This window comes from Chaetodon auriga, chromosome 23 (genome assembly GCF_051107435.1).
Source record: "Chaetodon auriga isolate fChaAug3 chromosome 23, fChaAug3.hap1, whole genome shotgun sequence".
Taxonomy (NCBI): Eukaryota; Metazoa; Chordata; class Actinopteri; order Chaetodontiformes; family Chaetodontidae; genus Chaetodon; species Chaetodon auriga.
The window spans coordinates 1,621,819-1,636,346 of record NC_135096.1 but is presented as its reverse complement, the minus strand read 5'-3'; the positions used below and the strand labels follow the sequence as shown (position 1 = coordinate 1,636,346).

At 41.6% G+C, this 14,528-nt stretch overlaps 1 protein-coding gene across 1 annotated transcript; it reads left to right on the top strand.

Moving 5' to 3' along the window:
• Positions 1-5,681: 5,681 nt before the first annotated feature.
• Positions 5,682-8,042, top strand: LOC143316309 (E3 SUMO-protein ligase ZBED1). Its single transcript, XM_076724195.1, has 3 exons — positions 5,682-5,784; positions 6,012-7,126; positions 7,508-8,042. Exons 1-3 carry the CDS (start codon positions 5,682-5,684, stop codon positions 7,967-7,969), a joined length of 1,680 nt encoding a protein of 559 aa, XP_076580310.1. The 3' UTR covers positions 7,970-8,042.
• The last annotated feature ends 6,486 nt before the right edge of the window (positions 8,043-14,528 follow it).

The window sequence follows — 14,528 nt, the reverse complement described above, 5'->3', positions numbered from 1 at the left end:
TTCAACAAATTAAGTTCATATTCGCGTCCCCATTTCCCTTTAAAACCTACTTCTCACTATCGCCAAACTCATTTTACCATTCTCTTGCCATAAGTTCCTCTGTGCAGTGTTTGTGTTAATCTACCTCATCCATATAATCTATCGTATTATTCATGATTCATATTCATTTCATTATTGTGTTTATTAAATAATCTTTTGCATACAAGTTGCTGTCAGACGGTGTCCTTTTGAGCTGAATATAAGCAATCCCTGTACTGAGAGTTTACGCCTTAGATTATCAGACTGATCTACTGTCGATACATTCGTTCCCTACATCAGCTTTAACAGATATAATATACAAAATCCTTCTTAGCTGACGAAGGTTGGTGCCCCTAGTAATATTAACGAATGTAACATTAGTTTAGAGGTAATTCCCCTACAACATGAACCCGGATAAACTCGTCGTCGAGCGCCATCATAACTATGCCAAACCTACAGGCCCAAGTGTAGACAACTGTGGTAAAGTTAATATATTCACAGATTCAAACTTCTGGGATCAATAACTCCCAAGCAAATGTTTTTTAAATAGCAAACAATACCTCTTTCCAATTGTGGTAACACAGACAACCTACTTTTTTTTTTTTTTTAATCAAAATGTGCCGTCCTTCGTGCAGTATGAATTATATACTAAAGATTTTTGAAGAAACATGCTTTTACATAATTTTGGGATTTTTTAAAATGAGAATAACATTCAATAACTTCACTTGAATAGCGTGTTGTGCCACCAAAATTCCCTGACACATCAGTGGCCTTCTCTTGGTTATACTACAACACTTAGTTTGGGAAAAGGTGTTTTTACATAATTTTTGGGAATTTTTGTTTGGAATAACATTAAATAACTTCATGCTAATAGTGTGTAGTTCCCCAAAAATCCCCCCACACATCTTCTTCCCCCTTTCTTGCATTTCTTCAGGAAAAATGGAGTCATAAAACATCCCAACTTGTAAGAGTTATTAACCATTTGGACTGTTTACAGGGAGGTGTGATTTCGGAGAGAGACAGGATGGCTGACTTAGAAACATCTCTTCCACATTCTTTCAGGGGAGCAGAAGATACAACCAGTTCAACTTCAAAGGCTACCTTTCACCCAGGATGTTTCTCATGGAGATGCTAATTTTCTTTCTTGATAACCCCATGGGAGCCGAGGACAATATGGATGGATGGACAAATGCCATGTCTCAGAGGAACCTACAAACTCAGATAATACTGATAGGTTGTAAATTAGACATTCCTGAAGCAAACTGTTTTTGTATGACTGTGTGCCTTCTTTTCTATCACACCAGGATAATAAAATCTATGTGGTTGAGTTAATTTCGGATCTTCTTAGAGTAGTAAACCCATAATCTGTATGCGATCAATGTTTTTCCAGTGTTTCTAGCTTATAAAATGACAAAACTGTGATTTTAATTCTCCTAAAAAGTTTGTCTGAGTTTCTACCATGGAACCATACTGCCATCTAGAGGTTCATAGTGGTTAGGTTATATACACTTGACATGAGACAGTTATTAACGATAATAGTGCAAATCATTTCGGCAAATATAATCTGTCTTTATTTCTTTGTCATATTAAGTTAGTTATACCCTTGGTCATCATGTATATCAGGATGAGTATTAGAAAATGTTATCATGATTATTGTTGAATGTTGTCATTATTCATCCAAGGTGTCTGACACGTTGTGAACAATATTGAAATGTCTTTGAAAGTTGATCATTTGGAATATATGTGACTGACCATAGTGAAGCAGATGAGTCCCTTGTAGGAATCATTAGTTAATTCTCGCTCGATGAGGTGAAATCACATCGCTCTCCTGAAAGCCATCCCACATGCGCGACAGCCTAAAGGTGATTAGACACGCCCTGGAGCAAATATACCGTCTGCAGCGTGCAGCGGATGCTCAGTCAGTTTTCATCTTTTGTTCGTCTTCAGTCTTCTTTTGTCTTTGTGTTAATTCGTCTTCATTCGTCCGTGTTACTTCTTCATTCATAAAAATGTTTTTTTTTTTTATCTTCATGAAACTTTAATTTTTGCTCACCATGTTAAGCCACATGATTTGTTTTGTTTTTGTGTTAAAATTCTAGTAACGTAATAACAATTTTGGAGACATTTTTGACCGGCAATCGAAGAGACTCTCATTCATCCATCCATCCATCTTCACCCGCTTTATTCAGGGCTGGGTCGTGGGGGGCAGCAGTCTAAGCAGGGACGCCCAAACTTCCCTCTCCCTGGACACTTCCTCCAGCTCATCCGGGGGGACCCCGAGGCGTTCCCAGGCCAGCCGAGGGACATAGTCACTCCAGCGTGTTCTGGGTCTTCCTCGGGGCCTCCTCCTGGTGGGGCATGCCTGGCGTCAAGGGGGCATCCGGTAGAGATGCCCGAGCCACCTCAGCTGACTCCTCTCGATGTGGAGGAGCAGCGACTCTACTCTGAGCTCCACCCGGGTGACAGAGCTCCTCACCCTATCTCTAAGGGAGCGCCCTGCCACCCTGCGGAGGAAACTCATTTCAGCCGCTTGTATCCGGGACCTCATTCTTTCGGTCATGACCCAAAGTTCATGGCCATAGGTGAGGGTAGGAACGTAGATTGACCGGTAAATCGAGAGCTTCGCCTTTCAGCTCAGCTCCTTCTTCACCACAACAGACCGATACAGCAACCGCAGTACTGCTACCGCTGCACCGATCCACCTGTCAATCTCACGCTCCATTCTTCCCTCACTCGCAAACAAGATCCCAAGATACTTAAACTCCTCCACTTGAGGCAGGAACTCTCCTCCAACCCGGAGGGAGCAAACCACCTTTTTCCGGTCGAGAACCATGGCCTCGGACTTGGAGGTGTTGACTCTCATCCCAGCTGCTACACACTCGGCTGCAAACTGCCCCAGTGCATGCTGAAGGTCCTGGCTCGGAGCCAACAAGACAACATCATCCGCAAAAAACAGACGAAATCCGCCGGCTCCTGAACCGAACCCCCTCCGGCCCCTGGCTGTGCCTAGAAATTCTGTCCATAAAAATAATGAACAAACACAGTTGGGCAAACTCCCATGAACCCTCAAGCACCCTGTGGAGGGTATAGAGCTGGTCCAGTGTTCCACAGCCAGGATGAAAAGGTTTGAATTACGAGTTGGGTCCGTACGGTTATGATATTGTCAGTTGTCTTAAATTCTCTCAACCATTCATTCAAGAAATTAACTTTACATCCGCGTCCCATTTTTCCTCAAAACTACTTGTCACTATCGTCAAACTCATTTTGCCATTATTTTGCCATAAGTTTCTCTCTGCAGTTGTTTGTGTTATATCATCCATATCATTTGTCATATTATCCATTATTCATATTCATTCCCATTATTGTGCTTAATAAACAGTGGTGTCAAAAGTACACACATTTGTTACTTAAGTAAAAGTATAGATACTGCAGTTTAAAAACACTGGTAAAAGTTGAAGTATCACCTTGACATCTTTACTCAAGTAAAAGTGAAAAAGTGTGTGCTCAAAAACCTACTTAAAGTATAAAAGTATAAAGTAACCTTTAAAAAATAATAATAAATTAGTTGATGCCACTATATACGTAGATTGGAAGCTTAATTTGAAACTGATTATACGTGTGGCCCAAAACACAGCATTATCATAAACCCATTACTGTCAAAGACAAAGCAACGAGAGGAACATGTTCTTTCTCAAACTTTATTGGAATTCAATTAGACGTCCAGAGGTAGCGGGTAGAGGTAGAGGTAATGACGTCTCAGTACATGCAAACCCATAAATGGCATACCTCTCAGATGTTTCGCCATCCTTTTCCGACTCAGACATGATTGATGCATGCCATATATTTCGCGTGTATAGATTGTAGATCACTTGCTTGCTTACAGCTCTCTATCGTCCTAGCTTCTGTTCTGACGACTTCCCTTTGTGTCAGCACAAATGGGATGAATCGTCTAACCAATGAGCGTTTGTTTTATATGATTCATCCAATTACACTTGACCTCATAGGTGAGGATTGGCGCCACTGATCTGTATTGGGTGGCGCACACGATGTAAAAAAAATATAATAATTAAAACAAAAAAACCCCAAAAACATTAAACTTAAACCAAGAGTAACGAGACTGTTCATTTTAAAAATGTAAGGAATAGAAAGTACAGATACTTGTGTGAAAATGTAATGAGTAGAAGTCAAAAGTAGGCAGAAAAAATAGTAATGGAGTAAAGTATAGATACCTAAAAAGTGTATTTAATTACAGTAACGAAGTATTTGTACTTCGTTACTTGACACCTCTGTTAATAAATAATACTTTTCATACAAGTCGTGGTCAGACAGTGTCCTTTTCAGCTGGATATAAGCAATCCCTGTATCGAGAATTTACTCTTCAGATTATCAGACTGGTCTAGTGTTGGTTCATTCGTTATCATTACATCAGCATTACAAGAAATGATAAATAAAATTCCTCTGAGCTGAAGAAGGTTGGTGCCTCAAATTTTATTAACAAATGCAACATTAACTTAGAGGTTTAATAAACTGATTCCCCTACAACTGCAACACTTAGTTTGGAGAAATGTGCTTTTATATAATTTTTGTTGGGAATAATATTCAATAACTGCATGCTAATAATGTGTCATGCCCCAAAAATCCCCCCACACACCAATAACCTCTTGCTGGTCCTACTACAACACTTAGTTTGGGAAAAGGCACTTTTACATAATTTTGGGGGAGTTTTTGTTTGGAATAACATTCAATAACTTCTCTTCAGTAAAGTGAAATGCCTCAAAAATCTCTTCACACATCAGTGGCCTCCTCTTGGTTATACTACAACACTTAGTTTAGGGCAAGGTGCTTTTTCATAATTTTGGGGAATTTTTAAAGGGAATAATATTCAATAACTCTACTTCTGTATTGTAGTCCTGTAACGATTTGGTCCTTTCAAGTGATTTTATGTGTTCTCATCCTGTGATCTTTTATTGCACTTGTCTAACCCAATGAACTTCCTTGTACCGTTCAGCTTTGTAAGATAACATGACTGGTGGAAGCCCTGGTGTTCTCATCCTGTGATCTTTTATTGCACTCGTGTAACCTAAATGAACGTCCTTGCACCATTCAGAGTTGTAAGATAATATTACTGGCAAAAACCAGTCAAGATGACAGGAGATAGATGACACCTCCGTGATGACTCTTCTCTTGTCTTGCCTGTTAGTGATGTCTGTTGCATTTAGATCCACACCTAAAGACAACACACACACACACACACACACACACACACACACACACACACACAGAGATCGTTTATTACATGTCAAGGATAAGGCATTAACAAAGCATGGTATGCCCACACCTTGGAAACTGGCCAGTTACATTCAGTAACGTATGTCTGTTTACTGTATGGGGCTGAGTCACACCTAAGAAGATAAATGTGAACTTTTATCAGAAATCTGGGCTCATTCTGACTGAGATCCTGCAAGAGCTCTGTCAGTCTGAGACCAGCACTGCTATGCTTTACCTGTGACCTCAATAAAAACTTTGGCTGTGAACTAGGGATGTAACGATGCATCACGATTCGATTAAAAATCGATTCAAATGCGTGACGATTCGCACCGGTTGACAGAAAAAAATTAATCGATTTGCGAATTGGAGAGGTACGGCACAGAGCGAGGGAAGAAATGGCAACAGAAGGAAGCGACTTTTTCATAGAGGATGCACAGCGCGGTCTCAAGTCACCTGTGTGGCAGCATTTTGGATTCCCCACATACACAAAGACAACCGGTGAGAAATGGACAGACAAAACCAAAACTGCATGTAAATATTGCAGGAGACTGTTACCATATAACGGCAACACGAGCAACATGCAGCAGCACGTTAGCCGCCACCACAGTGAGAAGGAAAGTAAAGTTACGCCACCTCAGCGAAAATTGCCGAGGGGGCAAACCACCCTCATAACAACGCAAGAGCACAAGAAATCACCAAGGCAATTGGTTATTTTATTGGAAAAGATTTGAGGCCGTTTTCCGTTGTTGAAAACGAGGGCTTTCGGCTGTTGGTGAACAAGCTAGAGCCAAGATACCGCATCCCATCACGACAGCACTTCAGCCAGGTGGTGGTGCCAAAACTTTACCAGGAGGTAAGAGATGGTGTGGTTGAGATTCTCCGGGAGGCAGATACTGTGTCTATCACAACCGACGGGTGGACATCTAGAGCCACGCAGAGTTACATCACTATAACTGTTCATGTGATCAATGCCGAGTGGGAGCTGGCTAGCTTTGTGCTGCAGACGCGACCTCTTTTGGAGTCGCATACGGGGGCTAACATAGCCGAAGTGCTAAAGGAAGCGGTGGCGGAATGGAAGCTGGAAAGGCAACAACATGGCATCGCAGTAGTCACCGACAACGCGAGAAATATGGATGTGGCAGTGAGGGAAGCCGGGCTGGCACCGCACATCAAATGTTTCGCCCACACTCTAAATTTAGCCACCCAGGCTGGTTTGAGTGTGCCGCGCGTCTCGCGCTTGCTGGGTCGGATCCGGCGGATTGTGAACTTCTTCCACAGGAGCCCGACAGCCACTGCTGTGTTGGCTGCGAAGCAGAAACTGCTGCTCGGCCCAAACATCAATGAGCACAAGCTAATTGTGGACGTTACAACACGCTGGAATAGCAGCCTGGACATGTTGCAACGTTATCTCGACCTGCAACCGGCTGTGGCTGCTGCTTTGCTGAGCCCCGAAGTCCGTCGCAACGCCCGCGAGATCGACACACTTGACAGCTTGGACATCCGTGATGCAGAGGACATCGTGAAACTTCTTAAACCTTTAAAGACAGTGACCACCGTGCTAAGTGATGAACAAAACCCAACAGTGTCGCTAATTGTGCCCTTAAAGCACACGATTGAGCAGAGCATGTTGCCTGTGGAAGAAGACTCCACCACTGTGAGCATGATGAAGAAAGCAATCTTCAACAATTTATCAGACAGATACACTGGGCCTGGGGACAACCATCTGCTGGACTGCACTGCCGTGGACCCCAGATTCCGCTCTCTACCTCATCTTACTGAAAATCAGCGCCACGATGTGTTCCAGAGGGTGAAAGAGAGAGCTGTGCAGATGTACAACCAGGTACTTATTTTACTTAATCAATAGTAGTACTAGTGTTGCTTTTGCATTAAGGCCAGGCCTGTGTTTCATACTTATTTTCATACTGATCTTTGTCCTTGTTGTTGTCTCGTTTTTCCTGTGTTTTTTCCTTGTCTCTCTCCCCTTTCTGCTTGTTTTCCTTTTTTTTCTTTTTCTATTGGTTGATCTGTTTTAGTGATTTTGTGTTGGATTTTGTATAAGATCTTTGGGATTGTTTTCCTCTCCTGCACAATTATTTGCCTTTATATCATTAAACAGATATACAGTATATATATATTATTTTTTAATTGTGCATATGAATAATATAATACATGTATTAATAAGTTCTTGTCTTGCTGTTTACAGACCAATTCCCCTGTGGAGGAAACTGGAGGTGTAACAGACACCAATGTCTCTACACATGCAGCAGAGCTGCCTGCTGACCAGGCAGACATGGTGGATGCAGACCTTCAACAACCACCTCTCAAGAAGACTGCATTGGAGGATCTCCTAGCAGGGACTTTCACAGAAAGTGTAGGGACTGCAAACACAGCAAAGTGTGGAATTGAGGCAGAAATTGTCAGGTACAGAAGTGAAATGTCTATTTCCCTCACAAGCTGCCCACTGAAATGGTGGAAGGAGAACAGTAAGTTTTACCCACTGCTTTCACCTCTAGCAAAGGCCTACCTCACCACACCAGCCACCTCTGTCCCGAGTGAAAGGGTCTTTTCGACCGCAGGGGATGTTGTAACCTCACAGAGATCTCAGCTACGGCCTGAAAATGTTGACATGTTGATTTTCCTCAAGAGAAACCTGAAAGTTTCAAGCTACACAAGCCAGTCTTAGTTTATTTGAAGAGAGTTTATGCATTGATATTATTTTGATGTGGGATTTGTTTTTAAAGATCCAGTTATTCTTTGTTATTTATGTGAATAACTACCTCAGTTGCACTTTTTTATAAGACACAAAAAATAGTGTTTAACACAGTGTTTCTGTAAAGAAAGGACCTCTTTTTTTGGTCAAGATTGTATAATCTTTTGTTATTTAAGTTGCTGAATTACTGGTGCACCAGTTAACACCAGGTTGTACGAATAAAACATTTTATTTGGTCATAATTTGTCTGTAGCTCATTTTTATAATAGAAAAAAAATCGTGAGAAAATCGTATCGTGAACAAAAAATCGTGAACCGAATCGAATCGTGACTAGAGTGAATCGTTACATCCCTACTGTGAACTGAAGATTTCTCCGAACTGTTCTTGGGCTTCCAATTAAAGAATAGGGGCTAGTGTTGTCACGATACCAACATTTTGGTATCGATACCGGTACCAAAATGTATTTCGATACTTTCGATACTTTTCCAAATAAAAAGAAAACACAATAAATGTCATTATTGACTTTATTTTATTGGAAAATCTAACTATGCATCAGTAAATAAAATAAAATACCACAAAGACATGCTTTTCTAATGCACAGACAACACAATTTTAAAATAAAATAAAAAATACGATTCAAAACACTAACATTTTCTTATTGCACTCAAAACAATTTTAGAACAGTGTAATAAAATATGATTTAAAATACTAGGCTTTCTTACTGCACTCAAAAATTTCACACACAGTTAGTGTGAATAAAAAATAAGTTAGAACAATGAGAACAAATAAAATGAATTGAAATTAAAATAAGCTTAGCAACTGTAGCAGCAAAATCTCTTGCTTTTCTCTTAACATTATGTCCCTTCTCCCTACTCCCTCCTGCCTCCCTTGCCTACTATTAGGTGGCTGATTCTGGTGTAGAGTCTCCCAGGCTTTTTGTCTTGTTGAGATTCTTGGCCAAGAAAACAAGCATGTCGAGGTGTTCCTCGCTCAATCTAGAACGCCTTGGACTACAGATATTTCCAGATGTGCTGAAGACACGTTCTGATGCACAGCTTGATGCTGGAATGCACATATATTGTCTTGCAAATTGAGCAAGGATGGGCAGATCAGCCTCATGTTGACCCCACCAGGCCAGGGGGTCCTGTGCAGCACTTATCTTTCTCAACTTCCCATAGTCAGTCATCTCACTGTTTAGTTTGTCTTCAGGTGTTGTCAGTGTGGACGAATCTTGTCTTGTTAACCTGTCAGCCCCCCTCTTTTCGGAGGTGATTGTGCAGAGCAGGCTTTTTAGATCACTAGACAACCTGCTGGTTGGTGCTCTGAGTCTGAGTCTTCTCGTTGCTCTGCTCTCTGCTGCCCTGGAAGCAGAACTCTGTGAGCTTTTAGGAGCAGTTCCCCTTTAACTTCTCTCTTGTAACAAATGTGCTTTTAAATCTTGGGTCTAGGTAGGTGGAGATGTTCAGTGCCATCTTAATATTGTGGTCATCATATCTCTTTTCAAAGTCTTCTCTACATTTCTCCTTCATTTCCACTGCCAGTGTCAGTGACTGTCACCTTCCTCATCTTTCAGGCAGGCTTTAATTTTCCACAGGAGTGGCAGGACTGATGAGAGAGTTGTTTCTTTCTCTCCACTAAGGGCATCTGTGAAATCACTGAGTGGAGCCAGGACATCCCTCACTGTTTCCAAAGTTGTCATGTCTGTGTCTTTGGGCATGAGGTACCATTTCTTTCTGTCATCTGCCAGAACAGGACAGACTGCTTGCTGCTGCTCACAAAAGCGTTCCACCATCCCCATCGTGTAGGCTCATCATGAATCAGCTTATGTTGTGGCAGCTTTAAAGATTTTTGTTTGTCCTTCAGCTGTCTTGACATTTTATTTTAATCTTGAGAAGCCTGACACTGTCTTACGTAGCCGGGACAGACAGTTTGCCACACGATCAATTTCTATGGCTTTCTTGACTGCCAAATGCAGGTTGTGGCCAAAACAGGGAATCCAGAGGTAGTTGGAAAATGCCTTGCGGTTGTTGGTAGCATTGTCTGTTGTAATTCCAGACATTTTTGCCATATCAAGGCCCCAGGAGTCCATGATGACATCTTCCAGGACCTCTTCGAGAGTGTCTGCTGTGTGGTCAGACTGTAATGCAGAACATCCTATGCACCAGGACTGCATTTCCCAGGATGCTGTAATGAACTGCAGAGTTACAGCCATGTATGAACTCACAGCTCTGCTTGTCCAGATGTCTGTAGTGCAGGAGAAGAATGGGCTGTCTGCCAGCTGTGCACTAATTATTGATCTGGTTTCTTCAAATATTTTGGGAATTTCTGTGTACGTGAAGAAATTCCTTGAGGGGAGGTCATATCCTTTGTCCAGCTGCTGAACAAGATTTCTGAACCCAGCCTTTTCAACTGTATATACTGGCACTTGATCCATACAGATGAATTCTGCAACTGCTCTGTTGAGCCTTTTAGCATCTTTAGAGTCTTTGGAATATTTTGCATGCTGCTCAAAAACAGCTTGAAGGGTAGGTTGCCTCTGAGTGGGGGCAGTGGGTGGGGTCACTCTCTCTGTACCAGAAGCACCAGACCTCTGTAGTGAAAAAATAAAATGAAGGTGATACATTTGTCATACAAGCTGAGGTCTTAATTATGTTGAGATAGATAACCTAAAAGTAGCAAAAGGACTCCTGCACGTTTTCTAACTTGAAATATAAAATTTATTTGCATTATTTATTTTTCCAGAGCTACTTTTGTGGAGAGTGAAGGGGGCTGGTGTTGCTTGCTTTTAGCACTGGATGTGGCTTTTTTCACGGGTATATAAGTTATTACCTGTCGTTCTCTGAACTCCTTGTGGAGGTCTGGGTGCTTGTCCTTAAGGTGTTTTGCCAAGTTGGAAGTGTTTCCACCCTTGGCCAGACATGTTTTCAAACACTGTTTGCACAGTGGTGCTTCGGTGTTCATTGCTTCGCCGTGCTCATTTGTTTTGAACCCGAAGTAAGTCCTGTAAGTAAGCACCTGGTTTATTAACGAGCTGCGGCGTGGTGAAGGTTGCAGCAGCTACCATTCTCTCCCTGCTCCTATCTCTCTCTCTTTCTCTCCTTAATCTCTCTCTGTCTTCAGACTCCTGCTCCGTTTGCAACTTCACGCTGCTCACTCGGTCGCTCGCTTACTCGGCGGATCGCTCGCCTCGGCTCAAATTACAATGCGGTGATGTCACGCGGCAATGTAAAAAAAAAAAAGGTACCGGTCCCATCCAAGCGCAGTATAGTACCGTTTTAAATGCCTTAGTACCCCGGTACCAATTTAGTACCGGTATACCGAACAAGCCTAATAGGGGCTAACAGTCCCACCAAGATCACCTCACACATCAAACAAATGAAGAAACCAATCAGATGAAGGGCCTCAATAGATCACTACTCAGTAGTCAATCAAGAGCAACTTTCAATTAACCCTTTCAATACAAGGCCTACTTTGTCCACCTCCTATCCGAAATGACCTACCCAAAATAAATAAAGTATATCTTCACAAGTACAAGGGCTGTATGAATAATCTTGACCTCAAAAGAAAGCGAAGACCAGTGAGATTACTACAGAAGTATCAGAATCAAGATATATGTTACTATGTCAGAGTAAATTCATCTTGAACACAGTAGAATTTTTTAATTTTTAGCTCCGCCTGAAAAAAAAAATATGTGAAAACCACTTTTAAATCATGGGATAGTAGCCAAATTCATCTACAAATTAAAGTAATATCTGATGAGTAACTGTGCAAAAGTACATGCCAAAATAATGAATATGAGCAGTCAATTGGAAATTGACAAAGGTCTGAAGGAATTTGCAACGTTTGCATTTGCCAGGCTGCTAAATAGTACATCAATGACCGCAGCACTCAAAATCTTCCGCTCTCTGTGCATCGTATTAACTTGCAAACACAACACCGACACTGTCCAGAGTAATCTGAAAGCCATGCAGGACTTAACAAATACAACCTTTCCGACATGGAAGACACTGAAAAGGTAGAAGACAGCCCCTTAGCTGAGGCGGAAGATGATGAAGAAAGGAGAAATGCACACTATTATTGGCAGATCTCCTTTCACACATCAATTCAAGAAGGTCTTGGAGGAGGTACAGAATGATTTGAAAAAAGAGGATGCTGAAGGTACACATGAAGAGGAAAATCCATACTTCTGCCCTGGCATTGTTGATGTCCTTTTTGAAAACAAACCATCATTTTTCCCCTTTGGAGTGGTCTACTGTTGGGGAATTTGAGAAGGTATGCATCTGACAAAGAAGATGACACCTTTGGCCCAGGCAAAACAAGGGACACCAACTGCCATGTAGAGAGATTGTTTGGAATTGTGAAACAGTCAATTCTGAGAAAGCAGAGGCGACTGAAGGGACCTTTGTCAGGAAAATGTGTGGCTCTCTACAGGGAACATACAAAGAACACATCATGTCTCATAACTTTTGTGAGCACTTACTCCTTAAACTCTTGGAGCCAAAGGACATCACTCAGTCTGAGGAAGGTTGGACAACGAGAAACGGAGCAACACCCAACACTGCCAAATCAAAATTTTACACTGCTCCCAAGACTGTTCTGGTTCCAAAGAGAGCAAAGTCAACTCAAATAGCAGAAAAAAGATCATCAGAAGAGCACAGATGAGAAGAAAAGCAGAGATGACCTCTCAAGTAAAGCGTCCAAGCCCTCGACAGAGATAATGTTTGGCTGATCACTGAAATAAAATGTATGCTTAAGATTGAAATCAAGTCATTGTAATCTTAAGAGCCTGAAACCACTTAGCACTTTCCACAGCCATAACATGTAACATTGTTAAGGGAGCATTAAGAAATAATCAAATCATCTGTGAGTCAGCTGTATTCACACACAAAGTGTGTTCATACCTGGATAAAGTTCTGCTTGTGTAAATTTGTCACGATAAAATCCCAATATTGGAACAAACAGTCATTAATACGAAATGGTTACGGATAGTTTAATGACAGCTTATCAGAACGGCACAATTTTCAGCAGAGTACTGCAAAATTTAAAAAAGAATGCATTTGTAAATCCTGCATGAAATTATTACAGTCTTAATTTTCATATCCCGGTAGGTTGATGCCCTTTGGACAAGCAACCGACTGAAGTTGTTGTTGCTGTTGTAAGACCTGCTGACTAGAAGCAGAATTTTACCCTGCGGCACAGGGAATTCCAGAGTTTGAGGCCTGATGAACTCATCATAGGCGAGGCAAGTTGGTAATTATTATTAACTGTAGTGTACCAGATTCCTTAACTTAAGTGGATCAATTTAATGAAACAAAAATGCCGAAAACTGTTTTGGTTTTTTTTCCCCGGTACTGTAGTGACTTATGCTGCAAATTAAAAAAAATGATAGACTGTCAGGACAGAAGGTTTGGGGTGTGACAGACAAACCAGTCTTCGCAGAAGTGTTGTTCTAACATCACTTAACTTTGTTACTTGGCATTCATGCAAGATCCCCCCCCCACTTCTCTTTCTTTTTGTCGCTTCTGTGGAATAAATTGTAAAATGTGCACAGTGTGTATGACATCTTTTTGCTGCTGTACATTATTTTAAAATACAGCTTTTTTATATTTGATTCATTTTTTTCAGGTCTCATTTGATGATTATTGTGATGTTCACCGGAACACACTGTGCTTTATTTTGTAGTCACGCTGTTAGACAGCAAGCACGTACAATATGAGCTGCTACTTGACTGATGATATGTGCAACTGTAAGATGCCGCTGCCGAGCCGTCATTAAAGATACAAGTTCAAGAACAAACTCTCGTTATTTCTGCAGCCACCATGATACACAAACATTACACTGGCGACGAGAATAAAGAAGAGGACAGTGCAAGTATGACAGCTGTTTTTCTCCAAGAAGAAGAGGGAAAGCAGCATAACTAGTTAGCCCGCAGCAGAGGCTAAGCCAAGGTAATCAGCGTGGCTAATTGGAGCAAGGCGAGAAACATGACACACCAGCAAGTATGGCTGCACACACTCTTCCGCTTCCACCGCTTGATACCTGGTTCCGTTGGGCCTCGCTGGACCAAATGGCTGCAAAGGTTTGAAAACTATACCATAGCAATGAACATTAGCAGCGATGGTAGATTAAAAGCCCTGCTACTGCACGTTGCCGGAAAGAGAGTGCATGATATCTACGACACACTCACAGCCGATGGCGACAAATATGCAGATGAAAAACAGAAATTATCAGCATATTTCACACCCAAGAAAAACGTCCAGTACCAAGTTTATCTCTTCAGAAAAGCGGCGCAGGAGCCTGGAGAAAACCTGGGCACCTTTCAGACCAGACTGAGGATGTTAGCCAAAAACTGTGAGTTTGCAGACATTAATGCAAACACAAATAATACAAAGCTGCACAACATCAAGACTGCGCAGAAAAGCACTAAGAGAACCTGATCTGACTCTAGATGACATTCTGAATGACGGGCGCACATGTGAACTGTCTGAAATGCAAGCATCAGGTATAGAAAGTGGCAATGTAGTAACAGTAA

Excerpts from the sequence above, each read along its gene's own strand:
- LOC143316309 (XM_076724195.1), top strand. The coding sequence starts at position 5,682 with ATGGCAACAGAAGGAAGCGACTTTTTCATAGAGGATGCACAGCGCGGT. Across the intron at positions 5,785-6,011 it reads CACATACACAAAGACAACCG|ATTTGAGGCCGTTTTCCGTT; the intron begins GTGAGAAATGGA and ends TTATTGGAAAAG. Across the intron at positions 7,127-7,507 it reads CTGTGCAGATGTACAACCAG|GAAACTGGAGGTGTAACAGA; the intron begins GTACTTATTTTA and ends TCCCCTGTGGAG.